This window comes from Falco naumanni, chromosome 6 (assembly GCF_017639655.2).
Source record: "Falco naumanni isolate bFalNau1 chromosome 6, bFalNau1.pat, whole genome shotgun sequence".
Taxonomy (NCBI): Eukaryota; Metazoa; Chordata; class Aves; order Falconiformes; family Falconidae; genus Falco; species Falco naumanni.
In genome coordinates, this window is record NC_054059.1 from 49,997,207 (window position 1) to 50,023,559 (window position 26,353).

Consider the following 26,353-nt stretch of genomic DNA (forward strand, 5'->3'; position numbering starts at 1 on the left):
TTCTCCAGAGACAGGAGGCTCAGACAACACCTGTTGTTGCAGTTAAGAAAGCAGCAGATGACTCCAGGAAAGAGACCTTTGCTAAAGTGTGGTACTGGTGACCAGTACTACTGACAGTGAGCACAGTGTTTTGGATTCTGCAGGGCAGCAAAAGCACTTTCAGGTAGTAGCTTGTATATGTGGCAGCCCAGCACATTAAAAAACAAAACAAAACAAAAACAAAACAAAAACAAACAAACAAACCACCATCCGTGCCTATGAAGGAACATAGCCTACTGGGCAGCTGGGCAGATCACATCCAGGCAATGCCCAAGTATCAACTGTCCTCTGCTAAATAAACCTCTTAGTACTCCAACACCATGCACCAGGTAGGTGCATGCACACGCACTCCAAATTAACATGTAGCTGTAACCATAATGCAGCTGGGGACAAGGGTTGTGCCCTGCACATGCGCAGCATGCCGAGTCACAGGTGGGAACTCCCCGGGCAGTCCGGGGAACTCCTCAGCTAGTTTCTGTCCAGATGAGATAACTGACTGATAGCTACAGGAACCCGCCCCAGGCAAGCCCAGCTCCACCAGAGGTCTGAGGGATCCGCAGAAGAACTCCCCAGACAGTCCCAGTCTGTGTTAACAAGATAAGAGTCTGTGTGACCCGGACTGGGGACGCAGGGAGTTCCCCACAGCCCTGGGAACAACCCAGGTGGGTCCTGTTTTGCACACATGAAGTAAATGGTGAGCTGATAGCCACTATTTATCTATTCATATATGCTTATCATTGGATAGGGCAGTTTTTTGCAAGTAGTTGAGATGATTTTAACTAGAAACTCATCATGCATGCACTGGAGTGTTGACGAGGGACCATACACCAGATGGGTAGGACAGAAACTGGCCATACTGTTACAACAGTGACAACAGTAATGCAAGAGTGTTACCTCATGCAGAACATCCAAATAAATTAGCTTCTTGGCTAACACTTGAACCAGTGTGTGTGTAACGTGGACCAGAACAGTCTCTTAAGAAAATGAGAGGCTGCCACCACGTAAGCTGGTCACAATGAAATGTCATACAGATTTAAAACATTACCCCAGAGTATAAGGGCATTGGTCCAAGTAAATGTATCTGATGCCACTGTCAGATTTTAAATAAGGTACCTCTAATTCTGACTTGCAGAATATATACTCGTTTTCTAAAATACTTAGTAAATAAATACATTCCAGTATTCTGCCCTGTTGCTCCCAACACAAAAACGCTGGCTACACAGATAACATTCATAAATGTTGGTGGTTTCTGGGCCATGCCTGTTTATTTATAATCCAGCTGTAGTCCATTGCAGCACTAGGCACAGCCACCACTGCGATGGAAGAAGAACCTCTCCTGCCCAGACTATCCGTAACCACGCACATGAACCTTCACACCAGAGTCCCGGAGTGGAACTGCTGACCAGCTCTGTCAGCATGCCTGTCCTGAGGCACTCGGTTCTGATTAACAGCGAGACCAGGTTACATTCAACCTCTAGCTTTGGATCAGCCATGAATCCTGGTTCAGAGGTATGTTACATATTTCACACAACACAGCCTCTGTTCAAGGGGTCTGGACGCCTCCACCCCCCTGTCACAAGAGCAAGGCCAAGTACCTGATGCAGAGCTGAGATGACTCCAACCTGGATGCTGCCTGAGGACCACCACACAGGGCTGTTCCATGTACATTCAGAAAAGCTTGGTTTGGATTAGGCCTGTATCCACCAGGAGGTTCAGGTGTGACATTGCACAGGGTTTTCAGACACCTGGCTCCCAAAGTGAAAATCACAGCTCTCACACAACACTCGATTTCCAAGGAGCAGACCATAAAGCGTGGTGATATTTAAGCAAAAAATAACTGCGCATAAAAAGGAAAAGAGTATGTCTGGAACCCTACTCCTCTCCTGTAAGGCACATACATGCAGCACTAAAGTCACTTCCATCAGTTCCCTGTGTAAGACTGGAGCTCCCAGCTTATAGCCCAAAGAGTGCCTAGGTGTTTAGGGAGTCAGCTCTTACCTCTCAGGACTGCTTACTGTAACACATGGTGGAAGGAAAAGACAAATTCTTGCTATCAACTGTTACGCAACATCAAAGTAAGTGTATTACTTGCTGAGGGATGCACCTTCTACACACATTTCAACCCAAAACGAGCTTTCCCGTCTTCAAGAAGACATGTCTTATTGACAGTGGCAAAGAGTAGGATGTCCACCCTTCCTGTTAAGTTGTGCGAATGTAGGAGAGAGCCTACACTTGTCTTTGGAGGCTTATACTGAGGTTCCAGCCCTTTGCCTAGATTTCACGGGGGAACCTTATTTGCTAAAATACTTTATCTGGAGCAAGAGACAGGAACTAGAAGCCAGGACTACTTCCTTCTGTCCCATCCTCCTTCTCCACACCACATGCAAACTGCAGAGCCAGTCTTCTAAGTACAGCTTTTTGTGGATGCTCAGTCTACTGTTTTGCTTTTCAAATAATTGCTTTTCTTGGTCAGAAACCCACTATGTTTTACAGGCCTCAAGCAGAGCTCAGATATATCAAATTTCTTCATGTATTACTGAAACCTCAAGGCAAACACATGCCAGAAGTGTTTTCAAGTTCCACTTGACTCAACCACATTACCTTGTTCTTCCCACTCCACTGAAGGGAAGAGGCATATGTGAGCTCTGGACATATCCAAAACTCTGCATTATTCTGCTGTCGAGACTGGACCATTTGACTTCTTCATTTCTATTTATAAGCAGAGTTAGGTATTAAAAGAGCCAGACTATTTAACCATGAAGACTGTCAAAATAGATAATGTGTCTCACTGAATTACAAACTGGCTGAGTGCCTAGCCTTTTGACTGCAAAGGTCTGCTCCATCATAGCTCCAGTAATGTCTTCTACCTACTTCATAAAAGTTCTGGAAAACGGACAAGTGTGAAGTGACTATATGGATCATACAAATGATGCTTGTTAATCCTTCTATTGGTTAACAGCACATAGTTACTAGATCTGATGCCAACTTGGGAAGAGTAACCCTTTAATAGAAAATGTAACTGATGACCTTCATTCTAACAAGATACCAATCTCTCATGGTATCCACACAGAAGCATGCTCAGGGAAGTAAGTGTGATAAATTACTCTGCTGGAACTAGTTCACTAATAAATTGTTTTCCTTATGTATTTAGGGAGCGCACATGCATCTACAGTGCAATGAAAATTAGTATTACATTTCAAAGAACCGAGTACATAGCGTAGTAGCAGTTACAGCTGGCTAATCATGGCTTGGATGGCTGTACTCTTTGCTGGGTGAAAAACTGGCTGGGTGGCTGGGCCCAAAGCATGGTGGTGACTGGAGTTACATCCAGCTGGCAACCTGTTACAAATGGTGTTCCCCAGGGCTCAGCACTGGGGCCAGTTCTGTTTGATATCTTTATCAATGATCTGGATGAGGGGATCGAGTGCACCCTCAGTACTCTGCAGGCAACACCAGCTTGGGGGAGAGTGTTGATCTGCTGGAGGGCAGGAAGGCCCTGCAGAGGGATCTGGGCAGGCTGGATCAGTGGGCCAAGGCCAACTGAGGTTCAACAGGGCTCAGTGCCGGGCCCTGCCCTTGGGTCACACCAGCCCCACACAGCGCTACAGGCTGGGGGAAGGGCAGCTGGAAAGGGCCTGGAGGAAAGGGCCTGGGGGTGCTGGCTGGCAGCCGGCTGAACATGAGACATGAGCCAGCAGTGTGCCCAGGTGGCCAAGAGGGCCAACAGCATCTGGGCTTGTATCTGAAGCAGTGTGGCCAGCTGGACAAGGCAAGTGGTCATCCCTCTGTACTCGGCACGGGGGAGGCCGCTCCTTGAACCCCGTGTTCAGTTTTGGGCCCCTCACTGCAAGAGGGACGTAGAGGTGCTGGAGCGTGTCCAGGGAAGGGCAAAGAGGCTGGTGAAGGGTCTGGAGAACAAGGCTTACAAGGAGCGGCTGAGGGAACTGGGGCTGTTTAGCCTGGAGAAGAGGAGGCTCAGGGGGGACCTTATTGCTGTCTGCAACTCCCTGAAAGGAGGCTGTAGGCAGGTGGGGGTAGGTGTCTTCTCCCGAGTAATAAGCAACAGGACAAGAGGAGATGGCCTCAAGTTGTGCCAGGGGAGGTTTAGATTGGTATTAGGAAAAATATCTTCACTGAAAGGATGGCCAAGCATTGGAACAGGCTGCCCAGGGACATGGTGGAATCACCATCCCTGGAGGTATTTAAAAGATGTGTAGCTGTGGTGCTTAGGGACGTGGTTTAGTGGTGGCTTTGGCAGTGCTGGGTTAACAGTTGGATTTAAAGTTGGATCTTAAAGGTCTTTTCCAACCTAAATTATTCTGATTCTATGATTCTACATCACAGTGACTGTTTTTATGAGGACCATGAAATTTTATTTGACTCACTGAAGGTATTGCTTGTATCTACTTCCAAAATACCTGAATTAGAAAACTAATGGCATGTAAATGGGTTAATATTGGTTAATAAAACTATTAAAAAACTGTAATAAAAACCTACAAGTATGGCAAATCTAATATGGGTAGGGAAGCATACTCTGTTGAGAGAACACTGAAACAAAGTAATAACCCAGAAAATGCACACTGACTCCAAGTTAAAATACTACAGCTTGCCTTTATATTAAATTGTATTAGCTAATCTTTTTGGGGAAAACACAAAGTAAATACTGCTTTGATTTACAAAATGTTTGACATCCAATCATTAACCTGCACACATGCACTAAATAAAGTAAAAGCACATTCTGTTTCCTTATGAAGGGATTTCTTTTAAAGAGGCAAGGTTTATCCAGCTATCGGTGTAGTCAAAACATATATTTCACTTAAAAGCAAAACATGATAATAGTATTGTAATACAGAAGTATTATCATTAATGTAAAACGATAACTTCAGAAATTTCATGTCTATAGTTACATTTGTATCAATGCCAAGATAAGGGCAGCACATCAGCACATACTCAATTTGAAAAGCAAGCACAAAAAGTCTACAGCACAAATGGTCATATTTTTAACCAAGCAATTATCAACCTTGCGTGCTAAAAAGTAAAACACTGTATCATGTCTTCCCTATTGTGTCTTTAGCTTAGAAAAAATTAAACCATTTGCATATCATAATATTACTACAGCATAATAACTGTCGCTCTACAGACATTTCCACATACCCTTTTTTTTTTTTTGCCATTCCTACTTCCCAGGTTTTCAGACTGAAGATGGAGAGAGCATTGCCTCTCTAAACTACTCAAGGAATCTGCAAGGATCTCACATACTTTATTCTAGGTTTTCCTTCACTTTATAGCACTTAAGACATATATGCATTTATTTTGCCGCTAGATACAAAGACAGCCAGCTTCAGATGGGGACTTTCTCTCTGGTATTATCAGATCTTTACCATCTTTTAGAGAAATTTGAAACTGCTAAGGGATGAAAGATACTCTAGTTGTTTCTTATACATCTCTTATTATGTTTCTAAATGTCACACTGAGAGGGGGTTTTACGTGGAACTGACATAAACCAGCCTATTTAATGGTATCATTGTACGTTACTTGGGAGTGTAAATTGATTGTATACTGTAATATTTCTACCAAGCTAGTAGGTTTTTTAAAACCAACAGAAAATCATAAAGCAGAGATCAACTGACTGCTGGCTATATTTTATAAAACGTGGCTCAGTTCTAAAAAACAATATGGTGTGCTCCCCTGTTTTTAATTTCTTCATTCTTCTTAACAGTAATCTTTTTTAAAGAACTAATAAAAGATATTTTCCTTATAGGTCAAATTATTTATTCAGATCAAACAGAGGAGTAAGATTCAGAACTGAGATGTTCCCTGTCAGTGACCATTTCCTAAGAAGGCAGAGTAGTACATCTGTTAACTTCTCTGTTGCGCAGTAGCACAGGAGGAGCAACCGAGAGTGAAGCAGGCAAATCCACAGCAATTTACTCTTTTGTAACTCAAACCAGTGCTTTAAATTCAGCTTGAAAAATACCCACAGGAAACGCTACTGTAGCTGGACAAAACAAAAACAAAAGTAATTTCTTTGTGGCAAGATACACTTAGTAAGCAGACTACTACATTCAGCAGGGCTTTCCATTTTTGGATGAAGCCCCTGCTGAAGAGAACAGCAGAGAAATAAGGCCTAAGGCATTGCTGCCACGTGAGCATCGCAAAAACGTCACACTGAATGCAACTGCCTGGTCAACCACAGGCAGAAAAAAGGAGTCTCTAGTATTCTGGAATGTAACCAGACTTGTAAGGGCCAAAACCAAGCAACAGAACAGCAAACACCTTCCCTAAAGAAATAAAAGCATGGGGTTTTGCTGTAGCCCTTAATTTTTTTTATTATACTAGAAAATGGTGAATAAAATGGTGCATTTATTTTATTTCTGATAGATAATTATCATGGTGACAGGCTGGGATATGCTAAAATTTCTTCAAGCAGAATTTTGAACTGTTTTAACTAAATAAATTTAAATGTGTCGCACATGTAAAGAAAAGCTTAAAACAACACATCATGCATTTAAATCTGACATACTGAACAAATGAAATGTTTTCTGTACTAAGTAAAACCAGATTTAGTGTTTCTTTCCACCACGCCTTACAAGATTTTAGAGGTAGTAGATATTATTCTCCCACACCTCATTGTTATTCACAGGTGAGGAGGAGGAATACCAGCTTTCCTACTTTTTAACTCCCAGTTGGTTTCTCAGTGAATTGATTTCATTCTGTGTGAATGAAATAGTTACTGAACTAAACTAATGAGTAACAGGAAGAAATACTTCTCTGCCTCTGCAGAGAAGACTAGTGCTGTCAAAAAAAAAAAATTAATACTGAAGCAAACTCTAACTCTGGTGCTTAACCATTACCTTCAGTAGTTCTGTGGTGTGGCTCCTCTTAAAAGCTTCCGTAACACATGCTCCAGCTGGATGTAACAAGAACTACTGAAAAACCTGGATGTGTTGTCCACGCTGACCAAAATCCAAAAATATGCTATATCAGGATACATGATGGATTATGAGTGTATCAGATTATCACAAATCCAGCAAACAGGATTATCACCAGCGAGATGCTTAACAGACAATGTGATTGAGCAGTTCTACAATACAGTGGAAAGAGATGGATGTGTAGCTGTACAAGACTATTAACATGCTGAAGAGTGGAGGTTTTCAACCCATTAGTCAGGACTCAGGTGGACAAAATCCTAGGAAACCTGGGCCAGCACTGAGCATGATCTGAGCAACGGGTTGGACTAGATGACCTCCTGGCTTACCCTCCAACCTGAGTGATCCTATGATTACATGAAGTCTGGGGCTTCACATAAGGGGAAGTGTTTAGTCTTATCAAGGACTGTGAAATCTATTCCTTGTTTGCAAAACACAGATATCTCTAGATAGATCTCCAGCTGATAACAAAATCTTAAACACTTCTGAAGTGTTTTCACAATTTACTGAAGGACTTTTCCTGTAGTCATTTAAGCTTTGCATGAAGATACTGGTGCACACACACTGCAGCAATAGTACTTAGTCTTGTACAAGCGTCTCCCTGCTGGTAAGACTTCAGACATGTTACTCAGTTGCGGGATGGGGGGAAGAAGAAGTTGGGGACACAGACCAACTGAAGATTTGAGCTTAAATTTGTATAATAGATTATTCCTAACTAATATGTACTTGGTAGCATCCAATTGCTCTTTTATATGTTCATATAGAAACAACCAAAAAAATCCTATCCAAATTGTGTCATCCATCTAAAACTGGAGATCGTTCTGTGATTGCAACGCCTGCAAAGACTGGCTAGGCTCAACTCACCCATTAGAACAGAGACAAGCTATTTGTGCAATTTTAGGCATGCATCTGTTACTGACACTCAGAAAGAGCAAAGACAAGTAACTGGTTATTTCATTGCCATTTGCTGTCTAAACAGGTCAGGAAGTTCTTATATACACACTTATATACTAGTACTGCTTTTTAAAACTGCCCTTTTATTTTTCAAATGTAATCATAGATTGGTCTCTCACTTCTCTGGTAACTGTGCAAAATCTGTTTCTATCTGCATGAAACCAAAAGATACTGAAACCAATATTTTTCTCTTTCACATGTAATTTTACAGTTCACTGTTTCCCCATCATATAAAGAATTCTTACTCACATCCTGTGTCCAACTTTTGGTTCACATTAAAGTGATGCTATGCATTCTCTGGTGAGGTCCTCATCATGGGAGTTTTTTCCTGGATCTTTCCAAGTCTTCGTGTCAGCAGCAAACTAACACCAATTCAGCTTTTGACCAAGATGCACAATGTTGACAAAAAATTGTCACTTAAGTATCTACAAGGCAAGTTGCATGTGAAATGCAGCACCCTATTTTCTTGAAAAGCCTTATTAAAGTTTTGCAGGTTGTCCTTCCAGCTGCTAATGGTATTTATTGAAGTGCTTATCAGCCAGGGGGACAGCTTTTAGGACTTGAATTTCCATAGGCTGTCATTGCCATCTGTATGCAATGTAGACAAGACACTAACAAACTAGGATGATAATGTTTTGTTTTCCCTTTGTGGAGTCTTCTATCAATTAAAATGTAAGAGTCAACGTACGGATGTAGTCACACAGTTATTTTCTCTGTTGCTGTAAAGGCTGAAATCAAAGCTTCAGTTTGTCTTGGGATACTGGAATTCTCCAGTTTAACACCTTAAATGTGTACACTTCGAAAATGGGCTAGCCTCAAAAGGAGTCCACCATTCCTCACCATTGTTCCTTAAAACTAGAGTAAGAACCCTGAATTTTAATGCCTATTTATGGTACCATATTCGTATCTGTTGTGGTCTGCAAAGATATACTCAGCCAGAAGAGAGAACAAGACGACTGTGGTAGGAGGGAGCGTTGCTACCTCTCCCCTTACAATATCCTGCCCTACATATCCTACCTATACTTCACAAAGAAGATTCAGCCATTCTCATAAGTCCTGTTATTTTTCTTCCTTTGTTTGGCTCTGTAGTACATTCCAGGTGGGATACTAAGTATGAAATATTCTTTGAGCTTTCTATTTGTATTGGTTTTGGCTGGTACAGGGTTAATTTTCTTCATAGTAGCTGGTATGGGGTTATGTTTTGGATCTGTGCTGGAAACAGTGTTGATGACACAGGGATGCTTTAGTTTTTGCTGAGCAGTGCTTACACAGACTCAAGGCTTTTTCTGCTTCTCACCCTACCAGCAATCAGGCTGGGTGGGGGGCGGGTGGGTCACAAGGGCTGGGAGGGACACAGCCGGGACAGTCGACCCCAACTGACCTAAGGGATGTTCCATACCATGGGACATCATGCTCAGCATACAAGCTGAGGGGAGAGGAAGGAAGAGGAGGGATGTTCAGTGTGGTGGCATTTGTCTTCCCAAGTAACTGTTACACGTGACGGAGCCCTGCTTGCCTGGAGATGGGACACCTGCCTGCCCATGGGAAGTGGTGAGTGAATTCCTTGTTTTGCTTTGCTTGCGCACATGGCTTCTACTTTACCTGTTAAGCTGTCTTGGTCTCAACTCACGCGTTTCCTCACTTTTAATCCTCCAATTCTCTCCTCCACTGAGCAGCTATGCGGTGCTTAGTTGCTGGCTGGGGTTAAACCATGACACTACTTCAATGATGCTGGCAGCTGCCTAACTTTAACTGTACAAAGTCTTTGGAAAATCTCACTTTTTCTAATAATATGTGACACAAAATGAATACACAAAGCCTATATGAAGGACTTTCAGATAAGTCACACTGAAGGTCCGTAACCGAATGTTACATGCACTGTCAGGTGAAATTAGGTTGCCACTCGGGGGGTGGGTTTTTTTAAATTTGTCTTTAATGTTCAGAACGTTTGATAAAGTATGCAGATGATAGCTTCATATCCTACACACTAAGATGAGAAATATTTTCTAATGAAGTTAATATTGTATTATTGGTTTATTTGAAGAAACTGTGAAGAAAAATTACAGCTACCAAGTATTACAGCTAAGTCTACCCAAAATTTTAACATTTATGGCTAGGACTTCAAAAGAAACTGAAAAGGAAACCTACTACAATTCATAGCACAAGGTACAAAGCACTGTAAAATCATATTTATTGTACCTCATGACATCATCCAGTGAAGTAACAATAGATAATTTTATTGTCACATTTTATAGATAAACTGAAGCCCGCAGAGTTTACTAACTCTCCTGTAATGACATATTAAAGCTCGTGATATTCTGGAACAAGACACCAGTCAAAACTCTTGACTGAATGAGACTCATCAAATAACCCTTTTGCCCTTGATAGAAGACAGCTGGCAAAAATTCTTCAAGATTTGAATATCTTCCTCCCTTATAGACATCTTGGAAAGGTCATACTTAAATACAGGCATACACACTTCTAAATAAATACCACTTGTGTTTTCCTCTTTCTGATAAAGCTATGCCTATATGATAAGTCTATCATGGAAAAAAATAATTTTCAGTTATGGACCCTGGCAACAACCATATAAATTGCACTATAATTTAAGAGAGTCTTCTCTGTGTTTCAGTTTGTCTATTTACCAGATTAAACATGTATTTCTAATTGGTATCTGCTTCATGGAAGAAAGCTTTCATCCAGCCTTTGTCTTAATTTTCTATGCCTTGAAACTTCAATCTGACCTACGTCTACACACAAGGCGAAGATAAGATGCTAGCAATATCAAATTATAATGATGTACATTCCTATTCCTAAGATGTAAATGGCAACACAGGGCGCAAGCTAGAGGCCTTAAAACTGGATGAAGAACGGTCAAGAGCTAACAAAGCTAAATCCTCATTTGGAAGAGAGTAAAACAATAATAAAACTAGCACAGTTTTCAAAGTAAAATTGTCAGAAGCAAATGTGGGCTATGATTAATCAAGAATATAAACACCTAAAGTTCTTTTGCTGCCATGATTGTTTACTACTAATCAAGCAGATTTTTTTTTCACACTCCATTTGCAGCAACATCTTCTGTTTGAAGTGTTGTAAAGATGTTGTGTTTGTCCAACACAGAAACAAACACTTTTAAATTTCCCTTTTTGATGGTTCTACACTTTGATCAATTCAGTTCCTTTTATGACTTCAGGAAGACTGGCTGTTAGAGATTTATTCAATCTCCTGAGAACTCAATATATTGAAACATTTGATGATCACTAATTTTGGCTCTTTACATTGTTGTCTTATGTCACAGTAAAGGTGAGATAAAAATAAAGCCGTGGAAAAGTCACATTAAGGATGAGTATGATATCGCTTCCTTTTGTTGCTGTGCTTCTTTATAAAATACTTGGACATACTTGTTGAATGGAAAAGGTCTGAAGCATGGTTTGTCCACAGACCTGCTAGAAAATGAGGAGGGAAGGAAGGACATTTATAATGGAAGTAGGTCTGATTGATTGCTGTAAGTTTAAAGCTCAAATCAGATAAATCACTTAGGATGTAGATTTTCAAATGATAAAAATTTGGAAGTCATTGTCATATGATTACAGATTAAAATGGCAGCTACTCTCAAAATTAGGTGTATCTGGAAGCTATCTACTACATTTAACTGGCATTCTGCGGAAGCAGACACACAACCTTATCTGAGTGTAAAGAGCAAAGGTAGTCTTCCAGTGCCAGGTCCAGGTCAGGACAAACCAAGCTGCAGCACAGAGTGAAAGAGCTGACACCAAAACTGACTCTGACTCTAGAAGTTTGTTATTAGGGTCCACTCATGCCTTTCTGATATTCTAGCAGATGACCTTACAACTTCAGACTTTCTTTTTAGACCAGTTTTAAGTCAAAGACCTTTTTAGGCCACATAGCTGGAAGAGATACTAGAGAATTATTCAGAAAAGATTAATTTCATGCTCTGGGGTGGGAATGTGAAAAATGTACTCAACAAAACATGCTTGGAAAATATTGTTGTGACAAAAGGAATAAGCCATAAACCCTTATTCTCTCCATATAAAAGTGTTAATTAATGAGATGACTGAAAACCATAAACATAAAACATAAATCTAAAAAAATATAAAACCCTGAAGAGTTTGTGAATGAACTTGACACATGAACAGAGTACTTTTTGTTGTGTATCACATGTCTTCCTTTTTTTTACAGATAATCAGAAGTACATATATACATACTCCCTCTTACATATCTCAAAACCTTTGGGCCAGGGTTGGCATCGCCTTTTTTCCTGAAAGAAGGTGATACACTCGGCAGCTATGAAAGCTGGATCCCCTCGCGGAGGTGACTCCCAGCTCAGCGACTGTGGGCTGCCTTTACAAGGAGGAAGAGGAAGGCATGCAGCCCAACCCCACTCTCCTGCATGAAGGCAGGTGCCCAGGAGCCAAGCGGCATGCTGCCTGCAGGCAGCCTTGGCCACGAGGCCTCACCGACCTGCGTCTGACCAGGACTGCCTCCATCTCCCTGGGGAGGAAGAGGGCGCGCCTGTGGGCCAGCCTCCAGCACCACTGCCAGCCAGCACCACCAGCAGCAATGCAACCCAGTGCCAACACACCAGTGCCAATGGTAGACAGAACACACCAGTGCCAATGGTACACAGGCTGAAGTATTCACATAAGCACAGACTACAGACATGCTCATAAATAAGGGCACACATAAAATTCAGGATCGGGAAGGCTGCCAGAACAACGTGTTCCTCTCCAAAGTGTGCACACAGCTGCCTCAGCCCAGCTTTTGAGAAGGACCCTGCAGGCAGAAGGGCCCAGCTCAGGAAAACAGGGCCAGATCCACGAGGATCCAGAACTGGCAAAATACCGACAATACTTCCCTGCAATTCACTGCAACTCACTGATTCTTTATGAATTTTCAAACAAATAATGAATATTGGAGAAAAAACTGTCCAGCACAGTGAAGCAATAATCCACGGACAGAAAATACATTCCTCATTTCTCTCCCCATTCAACTAACTCTGCAGCTACATGAAGACAGTAGCACAGTAAACAAGCCTCCTCCTCCTCAACACACTTCAAGTCATTCTTCCCACACACAGCTGCCACTATCATGCATATTTCAAAGCCTCCATCTGGGCCTGACAACTGTACCTTCCTTTCTTCCAGCCAACAGAAATACACGTTCTACTCAAACGGGCATGGACGGTATCACGCTGTTTATTTCAGACAAGAAGCTGCTCCACAAGTAGGTCATGTGGGTGGAAGCCTCCATGCTAACCTACATGTTCACCGTGTAGGTTAGAGCTACCCTACATTCATTTTTCCCTCTTTCCAGCTAGAAACAGTCTCCAGGCAGCATGTGAGGATCCGTGATACTTGTCCAGGCTGCTGAATGCCTGGTTCTTCTGGATAAACACCTACTGCTCACACAGGGATTAACTTCACAGTATACACCCAGCAGGTTCAACATTTCCCAGAGATTCTTCATTTAAGCTGCATGTGCTACACAGTGCAGGTACACCTCCTTCTGTCCAGAAATATGGCAATAATCCCCACGGCTGCTGCCGACTGAGGACAACGTGCGCGCAGCACACAGAGGGGCCAGATCTCCGGTCTAGGGCCTCTTTTTCTCCTGAAGGTCAACTCTCCCTGCTGCAGCCACCCCTCCTGATGCTCTGCTGCAGCAACCACCCACTCTGCACCCGTGGCAGCAGCCTACATTCTACTATTTAAATAGCTGTATCTCTTCCTTTCTCCCTCAGCAGCAGCCTGGACTCAGCTCACCCTTCCTCTATCATCAGATGCACCTCCCTACATCTACCATGCAAACAAGCGCTCTGCTTCTACCCACTGCTTGCTCTGCAGCAGCTGGGTAGGTACAGGTTGAGAACAGTGTCTGCTGCGATGCTGGGAAGGGCTGAGGCCAAGATCGCACACGGCTCTTACTTTGGAGAGCAGAAGGAGCCGAAACAGGAACCCCTGTGGAGTCAGGTTGCTCCGCTCCACCAAGGGGCAGCATGTGCCTTCATTCACACCTGATGGCAATGTCCACACACTTCCCATATCTTTGCAGATATCAGTAGCAGCGAGTCAGCCGGTGAGACAGGGCAGACTGGAGGTGATGTTTAATTATCTGGACAGTGCTGCTTGAATAGCCAGTCTCAACTCCAGTACCACCCCACCCCACCAAAACCCAAAGGCTGACAAGAAGTAATCTACAGGCGACTATGTCCCACAAATCACCTCCTGGACCACTTGAGATTTACAATGCTTTAACATATAGATTACACAACTAAGATAATTCCTTAAGGATTTTAATGACTAAATGTCCAGCCAATTTCAGTGCCTTGCATGCTGGGCTTGCATTTGGTTTAAATCATGCCTCTCTGCACACAGATACTGTGAGGCTTAGTTGGGTATTATTTCCTAACTGCTTTGAGATCTTGTAATAAAAGCTGCAATGGCACTACAAAGTAATTTTACTCTTAGGAAGATATTTGCTACTAGGATTTATTAATTTTGTCCTAAAGAGAAATCAGAAGACCTCCATCTACACGTGCATTGCATCTTTCCTGGAAGATGGAGATAGAAGGAGATAGATAGTACAAAAATAAGTATCCATAAAGAGAATGGACAAGATTAGCTGTTCGGAATAGACACTCTTCAGCTGTTTATGCTATTTACCTATGCTTTCTTTTTGGAAGACCACCAAGGAGGAAAACTTGAAAGCAAACTCCAGTGGAAAGATGCTTTCCACCCAGAACAATCATTCATTTTAGGTCATATGGAAAGAGATGTGGCTTAGATCTTCTGCCACTCTGCAGCCACTACCTGTCTTCCCACTTTAACAGCATTTCCAACAAGCTGAGATATGGCCTTAATTTTCCTTAAGCTGATCATACAGGTTTTAAATTTTCTTCTTTTATATTCGTCATAGCGCTTCAGAGGTCACCCAGGCAGTTTCTGCAGACTGCTGGTACACTTAATCATTTCAGTGGCTTCCTGCAGTAAATCAAGAGACATTATATTAATAAAAGATGGGGCTGTTCCAGGTCTGATTCATACTGCTGAATCCCCATCTACCTGGCTTTAAAAGGTCACTTTACTCTACAGAATTCTGAATATCAAGGATATGTCTTCTCTCACACCAAATATATATACATTTGAGAACAGCACCCAGAAGGGTATAGAAGGCACTGGAGTGATTCAAAATGAGGGCTCACAGCTGTGTGCCCCACAACCTAGCCAAAGAGACCTTGTCTGAAAATACAGCACTGAGATACAGGCATACCACACAAATAAGCATCTCATAAAACAGGTTTAACTCCATCACTGTACTTCTCTGTCTGGCAAACACTGTCTAGTCACATTGATAGAGCACAAGACCCAAGACAGGCAAAATACCAAGTCTAAGAAGGAAAGAGTGGCCAAAAGTGGACTTTGCTTGTACCATATTACTAATTTTTTGTTATTCTTCAAAATACTTATTAATCCCTGCAATTGGGATGTACCTAATAAAAAAAAAAAAAAAAAAAAAAAAAAAAAAAAAGAGAGAGAGAGAGATTAAACAGTTTTTTTCTGGATGTGACTTATCACATTCCCTCCTGACTTTCACTTTTATATTTGAATTTCAGGGTTGCTTTCATTATCTCATACACCACACGTACAATTCCTATGAAATAAGGTTAACATGAATAAGTCAACTGTCAGTATTATGTTGCTCTTGTGACACTGATCTTGCCCTTGCTAAAGAAAAATAAGTTTTCAATTAATACATTTGGGAAAATATTTCTGAATAATTATTTCTTACTGCAACAGCCAACTCCTTTCTAATGTAATTTTGTCCAAGTATCTGAATGAAGACAAGCAAATGTTTTGTTTTCACTTGGTCAGTCCAACTGCACTGAAACCATGACTTTGAAATACTTTTTCTAAATCTTTCTCCTTCACAAGAAATTGTGAGATTGACTTTTTCTTCCCATCTGGAACAAATTCATAATTTCTAAATTTACAATCACACCAGAAGAGTTATTAAAAAAAAATCAACAATCCACCCAAATAAAATCCCACCAAAAAAGCCCCCTTCAATACTTTAGGGTCTTATCTTGCAAGGTGCTCAAAACTCTCATATTTCTAACTCACATGTAGTATGGTGTGGATGCTGTGTATCACCCCAGAGCTGGAAGCCTGACCTCAAATAAGCAGAAGAAAAGTGGGTAATAGAGAGATGATATCTTCCCATTAGCTGCCAGAAGTAATGCCAAAATACCTTGGCAGATCAAGACCTTTGCAAGATCCACAGACCATATGTGACATTTTATCATGAGGCAGTTGAGAGCACTGCTTCCAACAGCATGCCACACAGATCAAACCCCATAGTAGGGTCAAACTCCCTGCAAAAAGTGGCACTGAGACCAAAGAGCTCCCATCAGAACAGTGCATCCAGCCTGCAGCCCACCCCTGTGCTGGGCACAGGAACGATAACCAGGCAGGCTGCAGACCCTAGGTGGGCTATATGTTAAGTGTTCCTTGTCCCAGTCACCACTTGACTATTTGGCTGACATATCTTAAGATATTTTTAAACCTAAACCACCTAGTCCACTCAGAATTTTATTTGCATTGACTTGCACTTCAGCAACATGATTTTATACTTCTGGTTTTGTATGTGCCTGCTGGGCATGTGTTCAGCCCCGCTACTGGTTAGACACGGGGGCACAGGGCCACGGCAGGCTTGTCTCTATCAGGCAACCCCTAACAAGAATAAATACGCTTCCATGTAGGTTTCAGTAGAAAGTTACTGCTGTGAAATGCAGATTTCTCTCTTCCCCTACTTCCAAATTGCAACAGGTGTGTCTGCATGAGCTCCCAATCCACCCACACAAACAAGGAATAAGTATTCATACCTGTTCACAGAAAAAAAAGAAAGCTGCTTCTATTAACCACAGTAATAGCTGACAAGCTAAGCAACACTTATAAGTATTTTTGTTCATCTCACTGAATGCAGTAGATTTCAAACCTCATAATGACTACTAGGAGATAAGTTTTCCTATTAGGAAATATAAAATACAATTTAAATCATCTCAGCATATAATTTAAAATATATAAATTACAAAGAAAATATAGAAAATATCTGAAGAAATACTGATTGCTGATTCCATACATACTGATTTTTCAACAGAAACATCAATTTCTGGCAAGGACTTGCTTCTGAACTGGAAAATTTATCATAAAAAATTGAATGGCAGACTACCAAAAAATGACAAGATTTTAACAGCATAATAAACGTTAAGATCATGATCCATTATGCTTAACACTTATGGGAGTTTTTTCCCGTAACCAGGATGCTTAAAAACTTGTTCAAAAACAGAAAGCAAAGCAAAGAGTCTTATGTAACAACATAATTTCAAAAGTGGTTTCTTTAAGGCTATCACTATACCAAAATCAAGCCTTTCTGATGGAAGATGACTGAGTCTTCATTGTTTTGGATCTACATGAGGCGCTTTAAAATACAAGAGAATGACACTGAGTAGGTCTGGTATTTGGGAAGGAACAGGGTGAGGATGCAGAAGACAATGTAAGACAGTCAATGCACTGTGAAAAAGACAGTATGTGTGAATGTTGGCAAAAGAGTATAAGGAGTACTGTGGGGATAAGAAAAGCAGCACTAGGCAGGAAAACGCAGGCTTCTGGAAGAGGGCTGCGTATGCAATTGGAACTGGGACACAGCGCTGAAAGACCAGGGAGACTGTGCTGGGTAAGAAGAGATTAGAAGGAACAGAGAAAAGGGATACTGCACAGGCGAGTTCCTATAAGGAAAAAAGGGCAGAAAATACAGTGATAGCTAACAGCAACCTGCAAGTGAGCAGCCTGACTGGTTGACACGGGGCACGAATGGATCAGGACAAAGTGGGAGTACTTTCATTCACAAAGCCAGAAGTGGATGAACAGAACCATACCTTGCACACATTCAAAGACATTCATGTTTTGCTTATATGTTATAGGTTGATTTTTAAAATCAAGAAGTCCAGATACCACTGGCTCAAGTCCCCAAAGTAACGAGATCTCTCCACCCTTTTCTAAAATACATCCTCATAAAATAAACCTCATCGTTTTAACTCAGCCTTATAATTAATGGGGAACAAAACAGCTTTGAATTGATTTGGCAATGTCATTTTAGTAGCTTCTGCCGCAAACCATGAAAAAAAGAAAACTAAATTAGCCTAAAATGCCATATGACTTAATAGCATAGACTATAATAACTGGAAATTCAGAGGTGTTTATCTTCTGAAATTATACTGGCATTGAGTCAAGGAGATTTTAATACCAATCTTCTATACTCAGAATTAGAAACATCATTAGCTTCTTAATAAATACAGGCACATCCTTTTCTAGCTGACCTGAAAGCTGTTTGCTCTCTCTTGTTAGCTAGAGTTCTCTGACACTCAAAAATTAAACAGCGTCTGGTACCTCAAGACACTGTAATCTTCTACCCATGGTTCATTAACCGGCCACCTAAACAGACTTCAGCAGTAGTGCACCAATCTACTCTTAGATATACACAGCGTATGGACAGACTATAGAACAGAGTAGCTTTTATGAAGTTTGGTATTTTCAAATTATGCACAGCATAAGTAAATAACTATTATGTCAAACGTACACAAAGATGCATATCAATCTCCAAACACTCCAAATCCCTTTCAGTCTCTTGAATGTCCAGTTTAAAAGTACAGTGCTATAGAGCAGGTCCATGCAGTAAAGGTTTCCTTCCTGACTCATGCATTCTTAGAAGTCACTTCCTGGGACCTACAAGAATACAGATAATTGTGTCTAATGCACAGGCAAATTCACAGTTCTTGGAACGCAGTTTAACAAGTCAAGTCAGGTCAATAAAGATTTCACAGCATGGAGTTTCAATTTGTTTGTAAGCTGAAGTGAACAGCAAATGGGGACCTCTGCATCTGTCAGTGCATATGGCTTCTAAGGACAAAGTTTTGCAGGCACCCTCCATTGAGTAGAAAGCATGCTACACCAGTAAAGTCATGTGCAGGGAAATGGTGCTGTGCCACCAGTGTGGGAGGTTTGTTTGGGGAGACCGTGTGGGTGTGTGGGAGGAAAAAATGAGGGAGAGGACAAGGAAGGGGAGGAAGTCCGAGAGAGCGAAGACATGCTGTTTTAGCTGAGAAACACCAGCCACTTTGTATCTCTACCCCTTCCTTGTTTGCCCTCGCTTTGTCCTCATTGCCAGCAGTCAGATACTTGAATACCATTCTGTCACAACACAAGGCTGATCAGCATGGTGCACTCTCTCACTCACACACCCCAGGTACAAAGTGCTGTCTGCTGGATCTTCCTTTTCTCTCCCAGCTTCTCTATTGCATCCTCCACAGAGCTGAGCCTGCGCAAGCACTGCCCGTAAACAATTTGCATCTTCCCTAGGGTCAAGGGTCCTATTGCAGTGCCTCAGGATCACACCGGGACACTAGCCTGAACATTAGCTGTATGAAATGATTCCACCAATTCAGGCACAAGCTTGTTAAGCACCACACAGAAAAAAACATCCCTTTTGCATTCATGCATTTTATCAGTTTACACACCAGCTTCTAAAGTCAGGTGTTTCTTCTTCCTTTTGCATCTGATCAAATACAATTAGGAACACGTGCCACTTGTGTTCTGCCTGTGGAACCCCCACTCCTGCTGAATTATAATAATACTAGCAATAATAATAAATAACAATTTGTTACTTATGTGCTGACAGGACCAGGAGGCTTCAAGACACCTGATAAAATATAGGCAAATGGGGGTGGGGGTGTAAATTTACTCTCAGGTACACAAAGACAAGGTTTTAAAAAATACACAAATAAGACAGCCCTGCACAAAATCAAAAATAGGCCAATCAATTCCTAACAGAGTGAAACAAATTCTCTGCTAAGTCCCTGCACAACCAACTCAGTCTGAAGCGTCTAGCAGCATTCGTGGAGGTAAGACTCAGCCTCTTCAATTGTTTTGCTTAAACTAATTGCAATAACCCACCAGCCCCTGTGCTTTGCTCTACAAGTCAGCAAGGAATTAGCAAATATTTTGACATTCTGCTCTTCTCTACATTCTATTCTAGTTTATCTTTACCAGGATATCTAATATTCAGCTTGTAAAAATCTAGCGGCACTAGTTTTGTTTTAAGTTATATTGCAGACAGTCCTCAAGCACATAGAAACAACTATCCTGGTAGACAACTGCAGCAAAAATACCTGAGCTATATCAGTTGCACACAGATCTAAGTGGAAAGTAATTATATAATTGCACCCTTTGGCGAGTATTTGGAAATCCTACAGTAAACAGGATGCTTGCAAGGGCAGTGGCAAGACAAGATGTTCAGGGAATGCAACTAGAGGCATTCAAATGTTGCTTTCAAACTCTCGAGGGAAAATCACATGGACTTAACTAAGTTGCCAGGAGCCTTCATACAAATGAAAATCAGGTTCTGATTTTCTCCTAGCATTCACACAACCTGTTTCCAATCAACAGAATCTCTAAATTTTGCAGTATACTGCAAAAACCCCGACAAGCTACATGCCAAGAGAGTGTAAAATACCCTGAGGTAACCAGCAAAATGCTGATGAAAACCCTCTAAATGCTTAATCACGGTTCTAATTGGGAGAGGGACTTCGGTTTAAGTCTTACCAAAACATACTTATAAATTTTAATTTACTTTAGTTTCTTCTTCTCTGAAAAGGCTGGAAGTTTTACTTCACCTTCCAAATGATTTTTTTTTTTCTTCAGACTTTGGTTAACTTTTCCATCCCCTAAAGTTAAACAGCGCTTTTTCAGTGGTAGCAAGTTTAACTATGTCAAGTTAAAAAAATCTTGCATCGTACATAGTAATAGAACAAAAGCCATAAGGTTTGAAGACTAATAACAAATTCAGAGCTTTGGAAAATATGGCATGGGGAAATGTAGTTATTCAAATAAATGCTAGCAAATAAAGCAAAATTCGAAAAAGCTTTCATTAGAAGGAAGAAAGCTTTTCATGTTCACCCATTCAAAGACTGAACAAGGAGTTTGTCCTTCAGTCTTCAAAATAAGCCAAGGCATTATTAATTTTGTTTCTACCTCATATGCCATATATATACCTGGACATGCAAAGTGAGAAGATCAGGCCTCAGATTCGGATACTTAAAAGAAAAAACCCTACATTGAGAGGAATTTGATGTTTTTCTTGTGTGTATTGAGAGTAATAACATCACTTTTGTTTCAAATATAGCAATGTCCAATGTGAACTTATTACACACCAGTATTTGTTTCACTCTTGAATTCTGCAGAAAGGGTACAGACCTGTCACTGGTGTTTATCTTTTTGACATTTACTGACTGGAGTTGCGTTAGCAATTAAAACTCCAAACGACAAGGAATTCTTTGCCCATGCTGAGCTCATCCCAACTTCAAGGTCTATATTAAAGTCAAGCAATTAGAAAAATGTTTTCTAAATGCCACACTAGGACAGGCAGGCACTGCAACTCTAATTATTAGATACGGACAGTTGCAGCCCAAAAAAAGCCTGTATGTAATGGAAGGAAAACGATAATTTTATTGTTTTTTTCAGGTAAATACTCATAATCCCTTGTAATAAATCTATATTATAGTGTTTAATACACTGCAGAATTACCTATTTCTTCAACTTTGTTTTATTACATTTTATTGTGGTTTTACTTTGTCCAAATCTGCAAATTTACTTCTGTGCAATGTCATCGTTCTGTAATTTCATAAAGGTGGTTTTCTTTCTATTTGTAGGTTTAAAGAATTTCACGTTTTGTTGTATGGTGGCATACTGGCATGTTTGAGATTTCCATCACACTGATAATAAAAGATTTCTATTGTGTGATTGTTTCCCCACTTTCAGACAGAGTGATTGTTTCCTTTTTTTGTTTTTTTTTCAGCCTAAGGACAAAACAAGTAACTACCCACATGGACTTCCACCCTACAAGTCCTTGTATATCCTCAAGTTGATATAACTGCAAAGATTCAAGTGGAATTTGATTTTTATTAAAAGTATGTTTAATTTAAGTTTGCCGTTTTCTGTATTAGTTAGAGGATATTATTTGATAGATTATATAGATCTTTGACTTGAAGGTCAATTTCAAAATTTGTTTCTTGTATAAGCTTACAGAGCCTCATTAAAATAACACAAATATAAGGTCAAAAATACATAAATTAAATATTTTGTAATATACTTATATCCACAACAATTAGAACAGCTCAGAACCCCAACTTTGACTTCAGCATAACACGAACATAGAACACTAGATGTGTTGCCCTTGTTTAAAATAATTGTTTAAACTATTTAACAATTTTGCCATATGGAAGCATACAAGATTATCTGAATTATCCTTCCCACTATAATAAAATTGTAAAGAAAATAATTCAACTGTAGTATCACATAAATAGGATTTTTTTCAAAGCTGAACTACAGACTACTAAACCAACTCCTTGAAGCTGTCATCATTTGAAACTGTTCTGGCAAAAGTCTACAGACTTTACACTGGTTTAAAACACAGCACTGTTACCTATTGCTTACATACTCCAAGTTATAAAATAACATTACTGACATTAGTTAAATCTATCATCATAGTAAGTGATCCCCATTTATCCTCTCTTCTACTCTCCTCCTTTCCCCTGGCCAACACAAATATTTCAAGACAGCCATAACTTTCCTAAGAATTCCCAAATTAAATGTTCAACATATTTAAGGCCAATTGTAAAATAAAGACATGCTAATGAAATGTGAAAAAGGAATTCTTCAATGTGGTGCTCAAATTCCAGTCAATTTCTGATAGCGCTACCAAAGCAGATGGAAAACATGGGTCTATGAATAAGAAACAGTGATGCTATTACATTTTTATTACTGCATCAATGGCACTGTACATAGCTGTTTCTCTGACATGTTTACAGCCTGAGAGGGAAAAAGAAAGCTCTAAAATACACACTTATTAAAAGGCTCCCTTACGTATATTGTTGCCTTTTCTCTCAAATCCATTAAGCACCATTAAGAAATCCCACCTTGTTATTCCTTAAAAAGCAAGCCCTTTCTTTCTCTGTAAACTTGTCAACACTCTGTTGACTGCATTCTCTGTAATAGTAAGAATACTGAGACATTTAGACATGGTGATGAATTACCTCTGGGACTAATACTTAATAATACTTTACACTTCTGTAATATCTTCACCCAAAAGCCATAAAATACTTGCATATCAGGGTAACTTTAGAGATGATAAAAGGGGAAAGCAGAAGGTGAAATTCATTTTTCTAAAGAAAATCCTGGAAAAGAGTCAGTTATATTTCACAGTGTGGAACGTGTTTCTACTTTTGTCCTCTGTGTTGTAATAAGTTTAACCCATACAGTTAGTAATGAAACTTGCTCAACTTCAGATACCGCACCAGTGGCACAGCTTATTAGTCCTTGGTTGTGAATCCTCTGGCCTTTGACATTTTCTGGTCATTTTATTTCCCATCAGCATGAGTAAACCCAAATTGGGCACAAATCACCTATATTTTTTAGCTATGCTTTGTTAAGCTGCTATCTTTTTTGTTGTCTAGCAATCATATCTCATATAATTTAATAACTAAATACACCAACTCAGAAAATGACAAATCTACCAACTCTAGTTTCTAGTCTTATTGTTAACATGTCCCTCTGAAATTTTCCAAAGACAAGAAATGAACTAAGTTCTGATGACTTATTTAAATTTAAACTAAATCTAAAGGCATTTTCTGCAAAACAAATACAACACATACTACCAAAAAGTGTGTTGGGAACAGAGCTTATACCTGTTTTTTGTAGAACTCAGTCTGCCAGACAATATATAAAAGTTCATACACACACATCCTGCTACTTCTTTCAAGAGAATAATAAAAGTATAAGGCCAGGCAGATTTATATATGAGCAAAATCAATTCCTCTCTAGCTTTGGCTGCCCTGAATCAAGTCATATGAATACCCACATTAACATTCTGTTATTCAAAATGGGATCATTAATCATCATAATAAAACATAATACTTGATACTGCTTCCAAAATTCTAGTCTTGCTTTTTGTCTCTGTAACTACCCTGTTCAGCCTAGCCGAGAGACCTTAAGATTAAAAAAACCCAAACCAGTATTTTGTTAATGCATGCATATGTATGTGCAATAGCATCTTGGTTTACCCTGGCTTCTTTGAGGAATGAGGTTTTCACAACTGCACAATGAAAACCAGAAGCTACTTAGACCAGCGCACACCTTACTAAGAAGATACATACTTATTTTAACTCTACGCTACTTTTCTGCTAATTATCACACACCCAAACACAGAAAGTAGAACTGGTCTCCTTTCGGCACCCACAGGCTCTACTTTATTCCAGAATACAAATTCTGTTTATTTTTCCCTCCTCTCATAACAGCAGTAAGAGTTAAGAGAAACTGAAGAACAAAACTTAACCCCTGCAACAAGGATCCTGCCATTTTAGACAAGCTGGTGCAACAGATCCCTCAATGAATATGTATTTATAAAGGCAGGTGTGTGATTGCAGTGTGCAGGATGACCTAGTTATCTTTGTTTCAAGTATTATTATATTTAATTCAGCTACTTCAAGTACTTACAGAACTGGAACAGTGGTACAAGTAGGGAAAATTTCTGAGACTTATATAGCTGACAAACTTGCTGCAAAGAATAATTTTGTACTGGCATCATTTTCACCCTAACCTAACTTTCAACTATGACGCTCAACAATGAATTTATGGGTTGTGGCACAGGACAGTGCAGTCCTGTGGCAAACCACTACTAAAGCACAAAATGGTGAATCTCAGACCTAACAAAGGCAGCTGTACAAGAAATTTTAGGTGCATCTCTTGAAATACCCATTTGGTTTTTTCACAGGAACTAACTTTGGGGCTTGGTTTGTGTTGTGAGGCTAAATGACAGCAATGTGTTGTAGTCCTGAACTAGCCTGAATGTTCAGTTCGATGATTTGATCTGCTGGGCCAGCCAAGTGATCTTGGCAGCAACTCTTTACCTCTTTGTACCTCAGTTTCCCCTTCCATAAATGACAAAAAGGATACTGTATGCTTTTCTGAAGTGTTCTGGAATCCACAGCTACTATGCAGGTATCTTTACCAGGGTAAGCAGGATAAGTACCTACCCCCTCTACATATCAGGGAGAAAGTCTTAGGTGGAGAAACGATTGTTAGTAGCTACAGTGAGGAGCACCACCAGTGTAATGGTAAAACATAGGACCAGTACATCGCTTCATAAACCAGTAAAATATTCCATTGATATGGGTGTTTTAGGGAATACTGCCATCACATTCGCAACTGCAAAAATCCAGAGTCAGTCATCAGAACGACAGCAGATAAAAGAAGTCATCAGTTGCACTTGTTTTCTTTCTAAACTCAAGAGCAGGAGAGACTAAGCATGAATATTGGCATCTCAGAAAATCTTACTTAGGTATGAACATCCAAAATATTACAGGTGGACAGAGACATTACAGTCTTTATCTCTGTATTAAACAACTTCCCCATAATGCTCAACTTCTGTGAACAGCGTGAGGGCTGTAAGTCTACTGTTCAGATAAATGCATCTATTTAGAATACTTTACTGTGTCTTGTGTTTTACAGTCCAAACTACTAGTTTTTCATAATTGGAATCAAAATTATGTTATCTGCAGATAACTGTAAATTATTTCACACAGCAGCTCTGCAAAGTCAGTTACCTAAATCTCCAAGACATTTACTGATGCTGAGACTCGAAAAGAATGTCCCTTCACAAATGGACAGAATGAAAAAAAACCCATCCAAATTACTTTTTAGATTCAAGTCATAAAATCACTTTTTTCAAAAACTGACAGCAGTTTTTGGAAACAGAAAGAACTTATACATGCTTCTGTGATGTCAAAGATAAAATCTCTGCTTGTGGAGGTACAATCTGTAGCAAGAACATATGTCTGCCAAGACTCTGGCATTGATGATATTTTGTCTAGACAGCCTTTGAATGTGACTGACACAGGAATACTGCACAAGGTTGAGGAAGCTGAAACTTAAAGAAGAGCTTTTCAAGATTTAGTCAACATACAGTATTTTGGAAACGTGCCTAACATCCTCCAACCACGCCTCCTGTTATCCTCCTCAGGATTCCACAGTTTTTGTTTCTTCAAATCTCCCAGTTGTCCCAGGAGAAAGACAGATTTGCTTAGATAAGATACTACCAGGGCCAGAAGGACAGAAATTACTAGCCGCATTTGATAACCATACCAGACATTGTAGAAAACACTACATATTTATCTTGACCTTTTGGGCCACGACAGAAGTAGCCTGAACTGCATGCAGGCTTTGACGGGAAAGCCCACATGAACTTGCCACAGACTGCAGGCTGTGATTTTTGGGAAATGACAAATATCATGTACTGTCAAA

At 40.2% G+C, this 26,353-nt stretch overlaps 1 protein-coding gene across 5 annotated transcripts in view; it reads right to left on the reverse strand.

Annotated features, from left to right (window-relative positions):
• The window catches only part of AIG1 (androgen induced 1), a 127,478-nt gene that overhangs the window by 99,260 nt on the left and 1,865 nt on the right, over positions 1–26,353 (reverse strand). The window contains exon 1 of one of the 5 annotated variants that reach the window (XM_040599549.1): positions 18,579–18,641. The exons of 3 other annotated variants lie outside the window; for them this stretch is intronic. In XM_040599549.1, coding sequence (XP_040455483.1) covers positions 18,579–18,590 — 12 coding nt within the window. In that variant the 5' untranslated portion in view covers positions 18,591–18,641. Of the gene's footprint in view, positions 1–18,578; positions 18,725–26,353 lie in introns of those variants that run through there. One more of the 5 variants, XM_040599552.1, reaches the window with a different exon arrangement.